This window comes from Emydura macquarii, unplaced genomic scaffold (assembly GCF_026122565.2).
Source record: "Emydura macquarii macquarii isolate MOO-44397 ecotype Brisbane River unplaced genomic scaffold, CSIRO-AGI_Emac_v2 contig_3235, whole genome shotgun sequence".
NCBI classification, from domain to species: domain Eukaryota; kingdom Metazoa; phylum Chordata; order Testudines; family Chelidae; genus Emydura; species Emydura macquarii.
The window spans coordinates 451873-470329 of record NW_027133372.1 but is presented as its reverse complement, the minus strand read 5'-3'; the positions used below and the strand labels follow the sequence as shown (position 1 = coordinate 470329).

At 55.7% G+C, this 18457-nt stretch overlaps 1 protein-coding gene across 1 annotated transcript in view; it reads left to right on the top strand.

Moving 5' to 3' along the window:
- Positions 1-15442, top strand: part of CLCF1 (cardiotrophin like cytokine factor 1) — a 35595-nt gene extending 20153 nt beyond the window's left edge. The window contains exons 2-3 of the mRNA XM_067532002.1: positions 7780-7946; positions 13277-15442. Coding sequence (XP_067388103.1) covers positions 7780-7946; positions 13277-13780 — 671 coding nt within the window. The 3' untranslated portion in view covers positions 13781-15442. The remainder of the gene's footprint in view (positions 1-7779; positions 7947-13276) is intronic.
- Positions 15443-18457: the final 3015 nt, after the last annotated feature.

Sequence of the window (18457 nt, the reverse complement as noted above, 5' to 3'; positions counted from 1 at the left end):
GACGTGCATACATCACATCTCCAGTCCTTTGTCCCTCATTTCTTCTCTTCTGACCTCATCTCTCCTCCTTCCACAATGCCTGGTGCCTGATTACTTCCACTGTCACGGTACTAGACACCATCTACAACAGATATTCCACACTTTTTGGCACCAGGCTCCCTCCCTTTTCAGGCACTCATCTCACTAGAGAATCCTGTTGGAAGAGTTGGATTCTCTCTGTAGGGAGGAAGCCATAGAGGTCCTGCTGATCACCAAGGGATATCCTGATCCCCAGGAAGAGCAATGATCTGAAACCCATCCTAGACTTCACAAACCTCAAGGGGTACATAAGGACATTCAAGTTCAGGATTTTCACAGCAGGGGACATCATCCCATCCTTACCCTTCAGGATTTGCTATGTGGCCCTTCTTCTCCCTTGCAAGGAGAACATGGAGGGAGACTTGCTCAGCAGGAGGTCTCAGGATCAACTCGAACAGTCCTTGAAATCAGCAGTGTCCAGAGCATTATTTCACAGCTGGGCCTCCTGGTAATAGACCTCTTCACATCCCAGCAAAATACCAAATGCCAAGTGTACTGCTCAAGAGCACACAGGAACAACGGCTCTCTCTCACATGGTGTTTCTGCTGGACTGGAGCCTCCATCTTCTCTACATCTTGCCTCCTCCTCCTCCGATCCCCAGGGTCATAAGGAAGACCAGGTTGGACAGAGCCAAAATATTATACTAATAGCCTTTACATGGCTTCGTCAGCACTGTTATCCAGATCTTTTGCAGCTGATCAAGGAGCATCTTATCCACATGCCTCTGTCCCCATGCCTCTTGAGTCAACCACAGTGGAGGATTCTGCATCCCAGCCCACAGACACTCCACTAGCAGTGTGAAGGGTAGATGACCTGCTGACCATTGTGAATGGTTTTTGCTCTTGGAGGGCCCAGGCTGTTCTCTTACAATCCCGGAAGGTCTCCGCGCTCAGATGGAAACTATTTGCTATCTGGCTGCAGATAAAAGACTCACTACATTGCAAGCTGGGGTCATTGCAGTCGTAGAGCACCTTCTACATGCTAAGTCCCAGGGCTTCACCTCCCTATGGCACAGTATTTGCTCATCGCAATTCTGTTAAAGACAAACCCATCTTCTCTCCCCGAACAGACTCCATGTTCCTTAAGGGCATGGTAAATGCATTTTCCCTCTGAGGAGCCCCCACTTTTATGGGATCTGAGGCCTGGTCTACACTTACCTGGTGATTCGGCAGCAGTCGACGGGAGTTATGCAAGGTACGCAGAGGAACTTGCGTAACTCCCGTCAACTGCTGTGCTTCCCTTCTGCGCGGTGTCTTCACTGCACTGCGCCGATGGGAACTGCGTTCCCATCAACACAGCACTATGCCACTTGAGGGGGTGGTTTTACAGCGTCAACTTCTGGATCGATTGAAAGGTCGATCTGAGGGCAAAGACTTTGCTGCCATCAGTGTAGACATACCCTCAGTCTTGTCCGAACAAAGCTGTGGGGACTTCTTTATGAGACCGGAGCCCAGGCCCCTCCCTGGGCTTCAAAGCCTGAGCTCCAGCCTGAGCCACAACACGTACACTGCAGTGTTTAGTGCCGTAGTGCAAGCCCAAGTCTGTGCTCTGAGTCGTGCTTCCCTAGGTTTTAAAACACAGTGTAGCTGGACCCTCAAGGTCCGATGTGGGTCTCCAGTCTTCTAAAACAGGAAGGTGAAGAGACATAAAGGGAGAGTCATGAGCATGAGGGCCCATGGGGATAGAGAGCAGTCGAAGGCAATCTACCTACCTTAGTATGTTACTATGTAGGCAGATAGAAAGGAGGGGTAGGGCACTTTCTAGGCCTCAGCACTCCTGTGTTCTCTCCCAGCTCTGCCATTGTGTGACCTGGGGTAAGTCCCTTCCCCTCTCTGTGCCTCAGTTTCTCTGTTTTTAAGCAGGGGGCATAAAAGATCCTGACTGGCAGACCCATGGGATTTGTGAAGCTACATTCCTTTCTAGAGAAACCTCTCAGATCCTCCATCCCTGCCGTGGTGGCTTTTTCAGGCTAGATGGTGCTCTTGAAAGGCAAAGTGTTGTTAAATGTGGAGTCCCGGGAGCGAGGGAGGGGCCCTGCCCCAGAGACAACAGGCAGTAGAACAGCTGAACTTGTTGACAGCAATAAATCCTCGGGAGCTGATGGCTCACCAAGAGTGACAAGGCTAAGCCACTCACAAAACAGTGTTAGTGAGTGTGCATCACTCCAGAGCTCTGGAATTGACAGAGTGGGGAGCCTGTTGGCACTACCATGGGAAAGAGAAGAGACCCCTGCTCGGGAGTAGGAGCGGAACAGAGTAGCCTGGCTGCTGATGGTCAGGGGAATAAATGGGGCCCTCTCTAGCCTCACTGAGTCCTTGGAAAGGCTTAATAATAAAGCCCCTTCTCTGGGTCTTGTGTGGAATCCTAGGGTGCCTCCAAGATGGGTAAAGACAGAGCAGTTATCAGAGCAGAGGCCCATCTAGCCTGATATCCCATCTGTGACAATGCCAGATACCACCTGCTTCTAAGGGAGCTGCAGGAAACCCCATAGTGGGGAGTTACGGGATAACATGCTCACCAGGGAATCTCTGCCTCCCATCGGCTGGGGGTTGGCTTCGCCCTGTGGCAGAAGGGATTTGGACCCTCCCAAAGCTCTGGGCTATTTTGAATCATTGCTGTTCTTACTGCGTGTTCTCGTTCTCCATAGAAAAGCCCAACTCTTTTATGAGTCCCGCTGAGCTCTGAGTTCCAGTAATACCTTGCTGCAGAGAGCTCCACAGGCTAAGTGTGCGTGGTGTGAAAAGCTGTTCCCTTTGTTCAGAAGTTGCTAAGAGAAGAGGCTCAGGGAATAGGAAGAAATGGTTTGCCACAGGCTTGGAAGAGTAAGGTGTCTGAGGGGGCTGGATTTGGTTCTGTGATTTAAGGAAGAAGGCTGGGCTTGTGATTGTACTGGTCAGTAGACCTATGGGGCTCTGGGTTCAATTCCTCAGTCTGTCACAAATGTCCTGTAGGAGCCTGAGCAAGTTCCTTCACCTCTCAGTTCCCAGTAAAATGAAGATAATGATCCTTCTTTTGTTTGTCTTCTCTTAGACGACTCAGTTCTTCAGGGCAGGGACTGTCACTCGCTGTGTCTGAGCAGCGTCCAGCACAATGAGGGCCTGATTTTGGTTGGTGCCTCTAGGTGCTGCTATCATTGTAGTTTTACAAATAGAAGCAGCATAGAAAGGAGAAGGAGGGTGGAGTGAATGCGGAGGTTTGGCCATATCTTAACCCAGCGTTTTCCAAAGTATTGAGTGTGGGGGTTGAAGAATTAGTCTGGAATCAAGGGACATCAGTAGAGCTGTGGAGGGGGGAGCCAGGACTGGGATAACGGAAGGGCTGTGGGTCAGGATTGAGGGGCACTGGCACAACTGACAGACAGGCCTTCCAATTGTTTCCCAGGGTGTCAGCTTTCATTTTAAAAGAGTAAGACTCCAGCTGCCGTGATTGGGAAAAAAAACCTTTGTAAATGTGAACCAAGTGTAACTGACGCAGCCTGAGTTTGCAGAGAGCCTGAGACAAAGGTTCTGAGGTGTGAGCGGCCCTGCTGGTTTCAGTGGGCATTCACTCACCTGCCCAACATGCCACTTTAAATGGCAACATGGTTAACTCTTTCGCTGCTGGTCAGAGCATGTCAGAAACAGGAGGGAGGAGCATATTTTTCAGGTCTAAGATAGAGGTAGGCCTTTAACCCCAAGGGGGATGTTATTAATTGCATTTGCCTGAAGGGGGCACCTAGCCTTCAGAGGTTTGGGGAACATGTGTTAACGCCAGCCAGTGATGTTGGTTTGATTAAGACATTGGGACAGTCTAAGGCATATTCCCTCCAGAGCTCCTCTGGCATTCAGCTGCTGTAGGGCAGGCGTGGTTGAGACACTCTGGCAGCCAGAACTCCATGCTGCACGGCAGTTACCTGAAGGCACTGACAGGCCCTGAGTCAGCTGCGGAAAGAGCCAGGCACCATGGTCCCCCATCAGCAATGGGGTCTGTGCGGGGGCTCCAAAAGTGTCTGGCTGCGATTGGGAGGGAGAGACCAGAATGAGGAGGAGACGGGGCCTCCTTCCCAGCATGGGGTCGTGCCAGGAGAGGGGAGAGAATCAGGCTGGTGTGGGGAGGAGATGTGAGCGAGGGGCTGGGGTGGAGCTGGCCACACTCTGTCACTCTTACCCCGCCCTGTCACCCACAGTCAAGGGGCACTCAGTCAAGTGTTCCAAACCCTACACGGGGTGTGAGCCTCGGCCGGTGGGATTCACCGGTGCAGGTTGTTCCTGAGGCAGAGAGCTCACTGCACTCCCACAAGAGGGGCTATATGCTCATGGGAATTGGGAGAGATTGCAGGGAGGGGAGCTAGGAGGGCTCTGGACTCTCAGGGCTCAGAGCCTGAGCTGATCCCCAGCTGGGGGACAGGAAAGAATTAGGCAGCATGGAACAGGACGGTGCAGTGAGATGCATTGGGCAGTTTGCCCCATTCGTAAGAAACAGATGAAGGCAGAATATCAGGCTAGGGCCCATTGGTCTGATCTAGCACAGCAGGGTGGGGAACGGTACTGGGCTAGAGGGGCCCATTGGTCTGATCCAACAGGGTGCCCGCCGGGGAGAGATATCAGCCTAGATGGGCCCTTTGGTCTGACAGGAAGTAGCTGGGCTGGAGGGAGAGAGGGAATATCAGCCGGTTGCTTTGATCTGAGTTTGGTGGGAAGAGGTGGGGGAGATACCAGCTTAGAGAGGCCCACTGGTCTGATCTGGCATGGTAGGCTGGGGGATACTGAGCTACCAACCCATCGTCTGATCCAGTGTGACAGGGAATGGGAGGGGACTACTGGCTAGGGGGCTTATTGCTCTGCTTCAGCATGGTAGGGAGCTGACCCAGCCCTAGTGTGATCTGATGCAGCAGGGAGTTCAGGAACAGCAGACTAGATGGGCCATTGGTCTCTCACAGTGCAGCAGGGACGGGGCAACGCCAGGCTAGCTGGGCCCTTTGATTGGCTCTCCTGGTGGTTCCCCAGCCGGTCAGCACCAAGGCAGGAGCGCAGGCCCCCCAAACTCTCACACACACACACACGCACAGCACTGGGGAAAGCGCTGGCTGCAGCCTTAGGTCTGCGCCTCCCAGGCAGCTGAACAGACTGGGCTCTTAAAGGGAAAGTGCAGCGACTGCACAGGCCAAGTGACCCAGGTGAAGGAACATGTGACACCTCGCTTTAATGGGCTGCCTGTTTCCTCCCCTGAACTGGGGCCAGCTCCACTCAGTCTGGGCCCAGGTTCCAGCACTGGCTGGGCCCTGCCAAACAGGCAGGGAGGGGCTACCAGAAGGTTCACTGCAGGGGGTTGTGGGGGGAGAGGAAATCAGGAAAGGAGGCGGGAGAGGAATGGGGCAGGAAGATGCAGGGAGTAGAAGGCAAGGGGAGAGGTGGGCCAGAGAGGAAGGGGGGCTGTGGAAACAGAACCCCCTGGCAGGTGACTCCTTGGCCTGGCCTTGCTGTCTAGCCCCTCCCCATGCTGGGTTAGAAACCTGTGGGCTCTGCCAACCCCAGCTCTGGAAAATAGCTCTGCTAGCGTGACACACTTTTTCGATTAAGAGCTGGCAGGAGAGCACACTGGCCCGCAAGCTGCTGGCAGGGCGCAGAGGGGATGAAAGGGAGGTGAAGCAGCGGGGCAAGGGGGAAGGGGCCTGCTTGCTGCCTGCTTATCCCCCACCCCCGCCCTCTCCCTACACCCCCTCCCATTAAATTCCGGTCGCTGTTTTACAACACATCCAGCATGTTTCTGTTGTTAATCTGCGGCGAGGCTGTGACATCAGAGAGCCCTCAGCCAATCAGCAGGGAGTTTACCATAGCTCATTAGCAAGCTGCCAGCCTATTGATTGCTTGGCAGGGGCATTGAGGCAAGGTTGATCTCATGCTATGAAGTCAAAGCCTGATGTCATCTCTCAGATGCTGACTATTCCCATCACTCCCTGTTTTAAAGTATGTCACTGCTGTCATGCACTGGGGTGTATGAGAGAGACTGCTGCCATCTGCTGGGCTGAATTGGAACTGCTCAGCTGTGTGTCATAGGCTCTGTACTTCTAATAGCAAATGGAGATTCTCCATTAGTTCAGCGGCCCACACCTGGGCTTCAGCAGCAGGAGGATGGAAGTGCTAAACGCACTGATTCTGTGATGTTCATAACAGCCACACTGTCCATGGAGTTCTGGCTGGTCCTGGCTTAGTTAAAATAGCTGAGATAAAGCTGCCACAGAGAGGATGCAGCAGCTGTTTATACAGGGATCTCTTGCCTGGTGCCCAGACGTAGCCACCTCTGGGCTAGGCCCCATCAGATGTATGAACAGGGATTATTCATGCAGTGCTGAGATGCATCCTCCTCTGGGGTGGGGCATGGAGCTATTTATCAGCTGTGCTGCAGTCTAGGAGAGGCGATGAACATGGCTCCATCTCTAGCAGAAGTGCAGGAGGAGCAGGGAGGCAGAATGGAATTGCCCAGGTTGGGGTTGGCCCAGGCACGGTGCGAACACCTGACTGAGGCAAAGTGCCGCAGGATGCTCTTTAATGAAGCGTGCAAGTGGCCAGGGCCTGGGCTTTGTGTCTCACGAGTGATTCATCGCAGGTGAGAATCGCCTTCCTGAGCAGGATTCACGCACCAGCACGAGTAATGGGCACGTCCCCTCCGCGGCCAAGAGCCAGCAGCCTACGCAGGCGTGTCTCCCTTCCCAGCTCCTTCCTGCCAAGCCCAGCAGAGCCGCAGTGAGACACTGGAATGCTGCACGGTTCTGGAGCCTGAAACCACCATGCTCCCACGTCCCCAAACCCCTGAGCCTACAGCTCCCTACAGCCGAAATCCCCAAGAACTCCCACCACCCTGAATCCCTGACAGCTCCTGAGCTCCCGATGGGCCTTGCACTCCTGCAGCACCCACCACCCCTCACCTCCAACGGGCCCTGGGCCCCACCCTAGTTGCAGCATCCAACCAAATTACACATTTTAAAGCAGTGAGAGAAGCCTTTATCTCCAGCTCTGAACCCTTTCCCCCCCCCTTTCCCCTGGGGGCTGGGATCCAGCAGAGATACTCAGCCCTGGGCTGGGCAGCTGCAGGGGTTTGGAGACAGCCAGGCACACCTGAAAAGGCCTGTTAGACCGGCCAGGCCTCAGCTCCCCTGACATCCGCAGCATCTGCCTCTCGCTCCCAGCTTTTCCCTGAGTGCTCTACAGCCTTTATAACTCATTCGAAACAGGTGTGTGAGACACCCATAAAAATACCTGGCCGAGCAGCTGGGGCTGGCGGCCGTTCAGGATGGGGAGGAGAACACGAGACAAGGTGTCAGAGACGTACATCCTGCCTCCCTGGGGCGCTGGGTGCGGGAACTGGCCTGGGTGGCCCCAGGGAGCCCACCCCATCTGCCTCACCCCAACGCCCAACCAGGGCACATTCAGACCCAACCTGAACACAGGTCTGGGGACGAACAATGGGGTGACAGCGCCAGAGACAAATTCATGTCACAGCGCCCCCTGCTGGGACAGGCGGCGGTCGGCAGAGGAAACTACCCCCCTCTCCCTGGTGTCACAGCGCCCCCTGCTGGGGAGGGTGGGGCTGGGCAGCCACAGGCTCCTCCTCCTCCCCAATGTCACAGCGCCCCCTGCTGGGCAGGCAAGGCTCAACAGAGGCAGGCTGCGCCCTCTCCTGTGTCACAGCGCCCACCTGAGCTGGTCATTGTGTTCCCTGCAGGAGATTCTTGGGGGATCTTTGCCTTTCTGTGTGCCGCACTCTGGAACCTGCCCGCGGTCCCCGCCCTGAACAGCACAGACGAGGTGGGCGCTGCCCAGTCCATCCAGAAGACCTACGACCTCACCAGGTATCTGGAACACCAGCTGCGCACGCTGGCCGGCACCTATGTGAGTACAGGGAGGGCTATGGACCAAGGCGCAGCCCTGTGACCCCACCTCCCATCCCCCCTTCCCTCCCCCATTCCTGCCTGGTCTCTGCCCTCCCCCTCATCTCCCCTGCCCCTTTCTCCATCACATGCCTCCTGTGCACTCCCTCTCCTCTCCTCCCCCAATTTAGATAGCTCCCTAATGGGGTGAGGGAGGGTTGATTTTTCTCTGTCCTCCTTGTGGGGTCTTGATAAACGACAGGCTCCCAAAAGTGATTCCCCAGTCTCAAGGGAGCTGTGTAGGTTGTAACTTAATCTCCCCCACAGCACAGGAGGGAGCAGGGATGACAAATGACTGAGGCATGTTCTGTTATAGGATCCGCATGTGTTGATGTGGTCTGGGGGCTGAGCTGGGAGGCAGCTTTTGGAGTGGAGGGAGGAGCTGCAAATTCTCTGCCTCACCCTCATTAGGGGTCTCAGTCTCTCATCCCCAGACCCCTCTCTATTTTGGGCTCAGTTCTCCCCCCCCCCCCAACATCCGCCTCCGGGGAGCTGGGGCTCCCACTCCCTGTCTGCATCCACGTGCCTCACTCTGTCATGCCTATCTCCCAGCTCACACCCTCCCTGCTGCGTGGCTCTGGCCCTGGCAGGGTGCCCTGCATTATGCCCCCTCCCTGCCCTGAGGCACCGGGGGAGTCTCCCACTGTTTACATTCTGTTGTGCTGTCTCTCCATGGGGTGAGGTGAGGCCCGTGTGTCAGAACTCGCCTGGGAGACGCCCCGGCTGGGCCACACTGCACCACGCAGAGAACAGGCACCCAACCATAGCAACGGGGGCCACCGCCCACATCAGACCCACGGGCCTATCCAGCCTGGTATCCCCCTTCTCCCTGCTCTGCCAGATCAGACCCACAAGCCCATCCTGTCTGCATCTATCTCCTCTGTGTTAGCCCATCTAGTCTCATATCTCCACCATACTGGATCTGACTAATGGGTCCTTCTAGCCTCATCTCCCCCCTCCACGGCCCATGGATCAGACCACTGTCCTGGCAAAGCCCAATGCCTGCAAGCCAAAACTTCCCAGGAATATCATCCAGCCTGGCCTGTAGATTCCCCTTCCCCTCTATAGATCTGTGCCAATAGGTTATAAGGTATGGGCCAGTTACCCTGACACCTATCCCAGCAAAATCATGGAACGGCTCATATGGGATGCAACAAAGAATCAAAGGGTGATAAATGCCAGGGAGCAGTGTTTTGGAAAATAGGTCTTGTCAGACAACCCTGATGCCCTGTTTTTTGATGCAATCACAGATTTGACAGATAAAGATAACTGTGCTGACATAACGTACTTTGATGTCTGTGGGGCATTTGACTTAGTCCCTCAGGATAATCTGATTAAACAGTGCTGTACAGAATCAGCATAGCCCATATCGAATGGATTAGAAACTGGCTAACTGATAGATCTGAAAAATTAATTGTAATTGGGGAATCCTCATCTGAAAGAAGTATTTCTGCTGGGGCCCTGCAGAGATCCATTCTTGGCCCAAAGCCATTTGATATTTTCATCAATGATCTGGAAGAATATACAGAATAAAGTTAGCATATAACACCAAAATTAGCAGTGGTAAATTGTGACGGGGCAGGCTGGTTAGATAGACTGATCTGCATTGCATGGTAAACTAGGCCCATGTGAACAATGTGCATTTTAACAGAGCCAAATGCAAGAACATACATTCTTTGTTCCTAGGTGTAAGTCACACGTACTGGAGGAGGGACTGTATCCCAGAATGAACAGGACTTGGGGGTCATGGTTGATAACTAAGCAAACATGAGCTCCCAATGCAATGCTGTAGCTCGGAGGGCAGATGTTATCCTTGGATGCCCAAGCAGGGGAATGTCCTGTAGGAAGAGGGAGGTGGTGTTACCTCTGTATATGGCACTAGTGAGTCCATTACGGGACCAGTGTGTCCAGTTCTCTTGACTATATTAGAAAAACTAGAATGGATTTAGGAAAGAGTGGTAAGAATGAGGCGAACCCTGGGAAGGATGTGTGATAGTATCTATGTCCTGAGCTTGTTGAAGAGAAGGTGAATGGGTGGTTGATCCTGGTGTGTAAGTACCTAGATGGGAAGATGATTCTGATGCAGGAGGACTCTTTAAACTAGCAAAGAATGAGATCCAGTGGCAGGAGGATGGGACTGAGGCACAGCCAGGGGCGTGCACAGGAATTTAAGTTGTAATGCTTTTGGAGGGGCACGTTCTGTGTTCCACAGGCCCCGGAGGAATGCACGCCCTCCCCGCCAGGGCCCCAGTGGCTGGAGGAGCTCTGTGCCTCCCTGCTGATTATTGGGGGGCCATGTCCCTCTTGCCTCTCTTGTGCGCACCCCTGGGCACAAACTTTTCAGAGGTTTTGTGAATACTATTGACCATTTCACCTCACTCGGCAGCACTTTCATTTTTTATTCCAAATTTTTCACACATTTTTCTCAAAAACGCTTGGGTTGGAAAATGTTCGATCCTCCCCCCCCCCCCCCCCCCCCCCGCCAGCATTACATCAGTTTTCCATTTTGACACGCAAAATGGGGGTGAGAGAGGGAAAACTGAAAAAACCCAACCCCAAATGTTCATTTGGGCAGTGGGGGAGGTTGACGAAAAATTGAAAATCTTAAAAAAAATGAACCTTAGGGAGTGAAAGTGTCCATAGCTGGGAAGAAAGGGCATTTTCGGACAGATTGTTCAGCCAGGCTCTAAGCAATCTGCCATCGGGGCAGCTTCCCACAGGGCATGGCAAGCGGGTTCCTCTCCCTCAATTCTTTCCTCTCAGAGAGGGGCTTTTTCTCAAGGATCTGTTCTAGTGCAGCAGTTCTGGGCTGGAGGCAGAGTCCCTGGGGACAGCTCTCTGGCCTGGGTTATGCAGGAAATCCGACTAAATATTTCAATGGCCCCTTCTGGCCTTAAAGTCTAGGGCTGTCTGAGTTCTCTGGTGGTTAATTCTGCTCCGCAGCCTGACCCCACGACAACCCCTTGTGGGCTGCCTGCACCCCAGAGAGGAGCTTGGCCTTTGCTAGACATCCCCCTTCTTCTGGGGTCATGGGGTTGGGTTGGAGGGCGCTCACCAAGGGGAAGCCGTGCTTGTGTGTCTCTGTTTCACCTCTCTCCCTCTGGTCACACGTGTGACGCATGCTCCCTGTTCACATGTCAGTGCATGTTACTGCTCTCCCGTCTCTCCGCTTTCCCTCCAGCTTCCTCTGTCCCCCTCACACCTCTGTGTATGTCTCCCCTTGCCCCCTCCGCTCCTGTTCCCTCCCCCATCCTCGGGTGCTCACCTTGTCCCAGCCCCCCCACCGGCTTCCGCTGAGGCTTGCGCAATGGATGGGGAGAGATGTCTGCATTCGCCTCCGGGCAACACTGAGGAAATTAATTCATCTCCTGAGCTTGTCAGGTTGTTCAGGTGCCCGCGCCACCCCACCCGCCGCTTGACACACCTCCCTTCCGCGCCCTGCTTCTCCCCGTCCGCCTGCCAGGGCTCCCCTGCTGCAGGGCTGCTCCCCGCGCCGTCCTTGGGGACGGGGAATCCCTGGGTGTGGGGAGGCAGGGGGTAGCATTTGGGAGGCTGGGATGGGAGTGGGCCCGTGTGGAGGCGTGTTAGCAAGCGTGTGTGAGAGTGAACACGTGTGTTCGGGGGTGAAAATGGGCTTGTGGGGGGGTGTGGGGGGGCTGTGCGTGTGTGTGGGGTGCGTGTGAGTGGGAGGGCTATGTATGTGTCAGCATGTGAAGATGTGGGGGAGGGTGAGAATGTGCAGATATGCAGGATGTACATGTGTGTGAAAATGGGTCTGTGTTAGTATGTGGGATGTATGTGTGTGAAACAGTGGGCATGCATGTGGGAGTGTGTGTCCCTGTGTGTGTGTGTGTGTGTGTGTGTGTGGAGCATGGGAGTATGCGAGGGTGAGATTGTGCACAGACACGTGAAATATAAATGTGAGAACGTGTTTGTGGAGGTGAGGGGAGGTCAGTGTGGGTGGGAGGGAGGGCACTAGGGCTGACTAGTTTTCCCAGCCTGGCATTGTTCTCTATCCCATACACAGGTTTAGGTGGTGGACAGGCTCCTTGTCCTCCCTTGTGCTGTGGGGGAGGAGGGGGGCACTCCTGGACCCGCCTCTCCAGCGACGCCGCACTGACTCCGGCGGCCTCGGTTCACCTCCACTTCCCTATTCAGCCGCCCGTAAATTACCTCATCCCTGCGGCCTGACAGACGGTTCCTCCTGCTGCATCCCAGCCCCGTCATTAGGGCCTCACCTGCCAGACACGGTCTCCCTCCCTCCATCACCCCTGGAGGAATTCCTGAGAGCCGCCTGCTGTGTTCTGAAGTGCCCTCGCCCGTGCCAGGGGGCACAGGAAATTCCACAGCTCATGACTGGGCAGAGGCAGCCCTTCCCGGGGGCACTTACCGCCCCAAGGCCCAGCAGTGCCTCTGCTTCACAGCACTTCGGTGCCAGTGTCCCAGCCCCGTACCACATCATCTCCTCCCCTCCCCTACGGGAGTTCCCCAACTCCCTGCCGCTGCCTGGGCCGGCAGTACCCCTCACCTCTGGCTGTGGGGCTGAGGGGCTCCAAAACCACAGGCTTTTACACACACACCCCCGATCCCGTTTGATGCAGGGACTGGCACTGGGCCCTTCGGCGCATGAGCTGAAGCCTGTGATCATCAGGGCACTGACGCCAGAGTCACAGCCCACTGAGACCCCAGCTCCCTATCCCCTGCGCCTGGCCAGGGACGGGCCTCCAAGGCCTCAGCCTCACCAGGGGCACCAGCTGGGCAATCAGTTACTCTGTGAGAAGGAGCCAGGCCCTCCTGGGCTAGAAGCCACCAGCTGAAGGGCTTCGGGAGCCCGTGGCCCTGGGGGAGAAGCCAATTCAGACCCACTCACCATGCCCTCCCGCAGGCACCACTCCATCCCGAAGCCACACGGTCGCTCCCAGCCCTGCCCCACTGCACTGTTCCCCATGACTAAAGGCCTCTTTCCAGCAGTGGGCAGGGCTGAGCCGTAGGGCTCTTGAGTACCACTTGCCCCTCCGGTGCTCCCCTTTCCCCCAGGCCCCAGAGGTGGGGCTGAGTCCGTGGCCCCTCAGGGCTCTCCCAGGAGGGACTTGTTCCCATGTACCCTCTTCTGGACGTCTCCTTGGGGCCACTGAAGAGGGCTGAGAGGTAGATGGGGCATTCCCATGCTGATGCCCTCAGAGTCACTGGGCATCCTTGGATCATGCCCCAACCTGGTGGGAGCGTCCGGGGGCTGCTCTGGGTCTGTCTGGGTGAATCTAACACCTCTCCCCGCTCTCTCGCCCGCTGTAGCTGAATTACCTTGGCCCCCCCTTCAATGAGCCGGACTTCAATCCTCCCCGGATGACAAGGGCCGAGATGGTGCCCAGTGCCACGGTGGACTTTGAGTTGTGGCGCAGCCTGAATGACAACGCCCGGCTGGCAGCCAATTACCGGGCCTACACACACCTACTGTGCTACCTGCGTGGCATGGATGGGCAGGTGGCCAAGGCCGAGCTGCGCAAGAACCTGGGCCACTTCTGCACCAGCCTGCAGGGCCTGGTGGTGAGCATCGCCAGCGTCATGTCCTCCCTGGGCTACCCGCTTCCTGGGCATCTGGGCAGCGCCGACTCCACCTGGGCCCGGGGGCCCGGCACCACCAGCCCCCACAATGACTTCCTTAAGAAAATGGACGACTTCTGGCTGCTCAAGGAGCTGCAGACCTGGCTGTGGCGCTCTGCCAAGGACTTCAACCGCCTCAAAAAGAAGGTGCCGCCCGCTGCCGTCATGCTGCGCCTCGAGGCGCGGGGCTTCTGACCCCTGCCCCCTCCTGCCCCCGATCGCCACGCTGTGCCTCGAGATGGGGCTTCTGACTTCCCCTTCTCCTTTCCACCGGACCTTCCACCTCCCCACCCAGTCCCCGCTGTGCCGCCCACCCTTAGCCCCCCTCCCTCCCTCCCTTCCATTGTTCCCAATCCCCGCCCCACCTATGGTGCCATGCAGCATGTCCCTGTCCTTCTCCCTCCATCTCTGCCCCTCCTTTTTCCTTGTTCCCTAGTAAGGGACCTATTTGCTTTCCAAAAGCACAGAAATGACTCTTCCCCCTCACTACAGCCCAGAGCAGCAATAAGTCCCACCCTCAAATCTGGGCAGCAATAAGCCCCTCCCCATTCACCTAAAGTAGCAATAAGCCCCTCCCCTTTCACCCAGAGCAGCAATAAACCCCATCCCCATGTGCTCTGGGCAGCAGTCAGCACTATTTACCATGGGCAGCACTAAGCCTTGTCTGGCTTTGTCTCTTGCTGCTTCCTACTTTGTATCCTGGTTTGATCCAATTCTTCTTCTGTGTCCCCCTCCCTTGCTGCAACTCCCCACCCCTCCTGTCATGCATAAAGACCTGGACTCCTCCAGCCATGCCTCAGGCTCAGAGCCCCTGGCACTGGCCTGCAGCCTGGCCTCTGTGGCTCCTCGGGTGCTTTCAGCCCTGCTTTCCATGCATCACTTCCCTCATGGCTGGGGGCAGGAGCTGAGATGGGAAATGCCACCAACATCGGTCTACTTGTCAGACTTGCAAATGGGGCCAATCTCACCCCATGGCACTGCAGCATCATGGGTCAAGAGGGACTAGAAATAGGAAGGATCAGGGAGTGAAACAGGAAAGGCTGGGCGTTCAAAAGAGGAAGGGGATTGAAACAAAAAAAGTTGGGGTCCAAAATAGAAATGGGCAGGATCTGAACCAGGAAAGTTTGGGATCCAAAACAGGAAGGGGCAGGAGATGAACCAGGAAAGGTTGGGGTCCAAAACAGGAAGGGACAGGAATTGAAACAGAAAAAAATGGGGTCCAAAATAGAGAAGTGGTAGGAGTTGAACCAGGAAAAGTTGGGGTCAAAACAGGAAGGGGCGGGAGATGAACCAGGAAAGGTCAGGATCCAAAACAGGAAGTGGCGGGAGTTGAACCAGGAAAGGTCGGGGTCCAAAACAGGAAGTGGTGGGATTTGAACCAGGAAAAGTTGGGGTCAAAACAGGAAGGGGCGGGAGATGAACCAGGAAAGGTCGGGGTCCAAAACAGGAAGTGGCAGGAGTTGAAACAGAAAAAAAATGGGGTCCAAAACAGAGCTGTGGTTGGAGTTGAACCAGGAAAGGTTGGGTTTGAAAGGACCTCCAATGTTTCTCCAATTTCAGTGCTGCTGCATTTGCTGGCCCCACCTCCTGACAAAAAAACATCCAGGACAAGGGCCAGGAAACTGGGGGAGCTAAACTAGGAAGGGGCGGGGCAATCTCCCACTACCTCCTCCGCCACCTGTCTGTACCAACCCCCTCGTGCTATGACACATGCAGCATTTCCTAGAAGTTTACATTGTCGCCCACGTAGCATTTGGGCAGTTGTGGGGGCACTTTACCTGGCATAGGCCCTGCTGCCCACCCCCATGCCCCAGGCATGGGATCAGGGGCAAGGGCTTGTGCCCCCGCCCCCCTTCACCCCTCACATTCCCCCCATCGGGTTGTGTTTTTCTTGGTTTGTCTATATTAATATTTATTTATTTGGAGATGTTATTTATTAGATGGTATTTATTGCAGAATTTCTATTCTTGTATTAACAAATAAAAGGCTTCCTCCATGAGCTCGGCTTGATTGCATCTGGGGTTGGGCTGTCTGAGAGCTCGTTGGGCTACTAGAGTTCACGGGGGGCTCTGCACTGACGGGGCTGTCCCGTTGTACCCCAGAGGCACAGACCTCATCTGGATTTAGGATCTCAAGTCTCTGATTTAATGGGCGTTGGAGCTGGCTACAGAGGAAAGGATCAAACGTGCACAGGCTTCTGTGGGGGATGGGGTACCCTACGTCCAGCCCCTCCAGATCCCTAGTACACCCCCCTGATCCTATCATACCCCAATCAACTGCCCCAAATCCCACCCCAGAGTCTGCCACACCCTGATCAGTCATCCCTGATCCCTAACTCATGTAGATACAACCCCAATCCACCCCCACCCTATCTAATCTGACCCGATCCAGATACCGATCTGCCCCCGTCCCCAAGGGCCATGTGCTATATCACTCAGGTTCTCCTGGAAGGTTGGCCGCCCTAAGGCTTTGGGGTAGAGAAGGGGGTCTCCTAGGGAGAAGGAAAAGAAACAGGGACCTGAGAGGTGTTACCTGTACGGTCAAGGAGACCTGGGTGGGGAGGAGAACATGCAGGATGGGAGAGGGGGCAGAGCGACAGCACGGCTGGGGAAAGAGAATGTGATGAGGGGGAGCCTGCTCTTCAGCATGGAACAGTAATGGGGGATGTTCCTGAGATGGATGCAGGGGTGGGGCTGGATGGGAGGCCCCACTGGCCATCTTGACAGCTCCTACATGTGCAACATGACGTGTCTGATGGAACAAGCCCTCCCCATCTCTGTGTGCGACAGCAGGCGCTTTGTGTCCAAGAGGGAAACTGAGGCACAGGGCAGGCATAGGGTGCTAGTCACAGCCAATCAGAAGCAAAGCCGAGACTGGGACCCCAGGCATGCTGGCTCCCAACCCCCATCCCACTCTCTCGTCTCTGCAGTTCTAAGCACTAAGCCCCCCACTCCGCTGCATAATTAAAATGTCACGGTTGGGGAAGCAGACCCTGCTGCACCTGCTCTGAGGATAAATGGGAGAGTCGGGCCCATTTGGCCTCTTCTACCAGTGCAAAGCTCACCAAAGCGGTCAATATGTGAGGCGCCATTGGGCCAAAACACCTGCTAACCCCCTAGTCCCCTGCTTCTAGACCTAATCTAGCCACCCTTCTACACACGTCTCCATCTGTCCCCATGCACACCCCTGTCCGTCCGTCCAGTCCTCCTTCCAGCCATCCCTGTACACACCTCTCCGTCCATCCATCCATCCATTCATCCCTCCAGTATAGCCCTCCCTCCATCCCCCCATCCATCCCTCGCTCTCTCTCTCTCTGACTCCTCCCATAGGGCCGACGTGTGGGAATTGCAGCCTCTGCTGATTTTCACTTTAGCGTCTGGGGCAGGTCCCCGGCTGCTTCTTTCTCACTTGCTGGGCTCGCTCTGCATGTGGCACCCCAGAACCACTTCCGTGACTTCCCTGCCTCATAGAGTCACCCAGCAACTGCAGCTTATTAACGGGGGGAGGGGAGAGCGTGTTGGGGGGCAAATCCAGCACCTTGGAAGAACCTGTGCCTGGTGCAAGGAGCCCAGGGCTAGGCTAGCAGTGGCTGCGGTCAGGGGTGAGGGGCTTTGGCAGAGCTGGCTGTGTGTATGTGGGCTGTTTGTGCCCCACCGACCCTCCCTCTCTGTGGCTGACACTTCTCTCGGTCAGAGATGGGGGCCTCCAGCCTGGCACCCTGGGGATGCCCTGGAAGGGGGGAAGGGAATGGGGCACCGGGAGCTCAGACCCCCATGAAGCCTGGGGAGAGAGGGGAGTCCTGGCTGAGCTGGGTGACCCTCACACGGCCCCCCGGGAGGTTCTGTCTCTCTGTCCCAGCCCTTCTCTGCCCTTGTGGGGTGGCGGGGTCAGGGGGCTGCAAGTTGGGTTTGAGGGGCACCAGTGGAGCTTGGGGCGGGAGAACCAGAGGGCTGGTGGTGACTCAAGCCCATGGTGGATGCCTCACCCTCTGACAGCGCCAGGCTGGGGCTGGGGTCAGCACCCCCTGCTGTATCCCTTTGTCTCCTTGGAGCCAGGGCTCCCGGAATCCAGCTGACTCAGCCCCGATTTCCTCCCCAATTCCCAGCAGGGGACAAAGCCGAGGCTGCCCTGTGTCAGGGATGGGGGGAGGAGGCCAAGACCCCAAATGAGTCACTCCTGGTCCCTCTTTGACCCCCCAGACCACAAGCTGTGTATAGCCCTAAAGCTAAGCAGGCTAAGGGGTGATTAACCCTTGGAAGGGAAACTGCCCAAATGCTGCAGTCCCAGAACTCAGGCCCCCTCCTCCTGGTGCACCCATTCTACCTCCTTCAGTTGCCCTTTTCCCCTCAATTGGCTGTGCTCATTCACCATTGCGTTGGTCCTAAAATAACCTACAGCTGTAGAACAGCTGCTGGGCCCCTCCCTAGAGGCAGCTGCATCTCAGGCCTGGGTGAGGGATCCTTGTATAAACACCACCCCTCCCCAGAGGCGGCTGCATCTCAGCACTGGGTGGGGAGCAGCAGAGATGTTAGAACTAGGATGGTTTCACACAGTGAAGTCTGGTTCTTCAGAGCAGGGCCTCGGTGTGTGTGCCTGGGCAGTGCAGGCCCCGAGCGTGGCTGGGGACTCTGGGTGCTGCCCTAAGATGCCATCATCTTTGTATTGAAATGAATAACCCTGCAGAGCAGGGACCCCAGCACTGGATTTCATGCCAGTCCTAAACGTCCGAGGTACAAGAGCTTTGTAATGAGCACATGACGTACAGATGTTGTTGGAGGTTTGGGTGGGGGAGGGCAGGATGGGGCCAGAGAGGAGGATATGGAGCACATCACCTGGATTTGTAAATGACCCACCATGAAAGCGTTAACAATA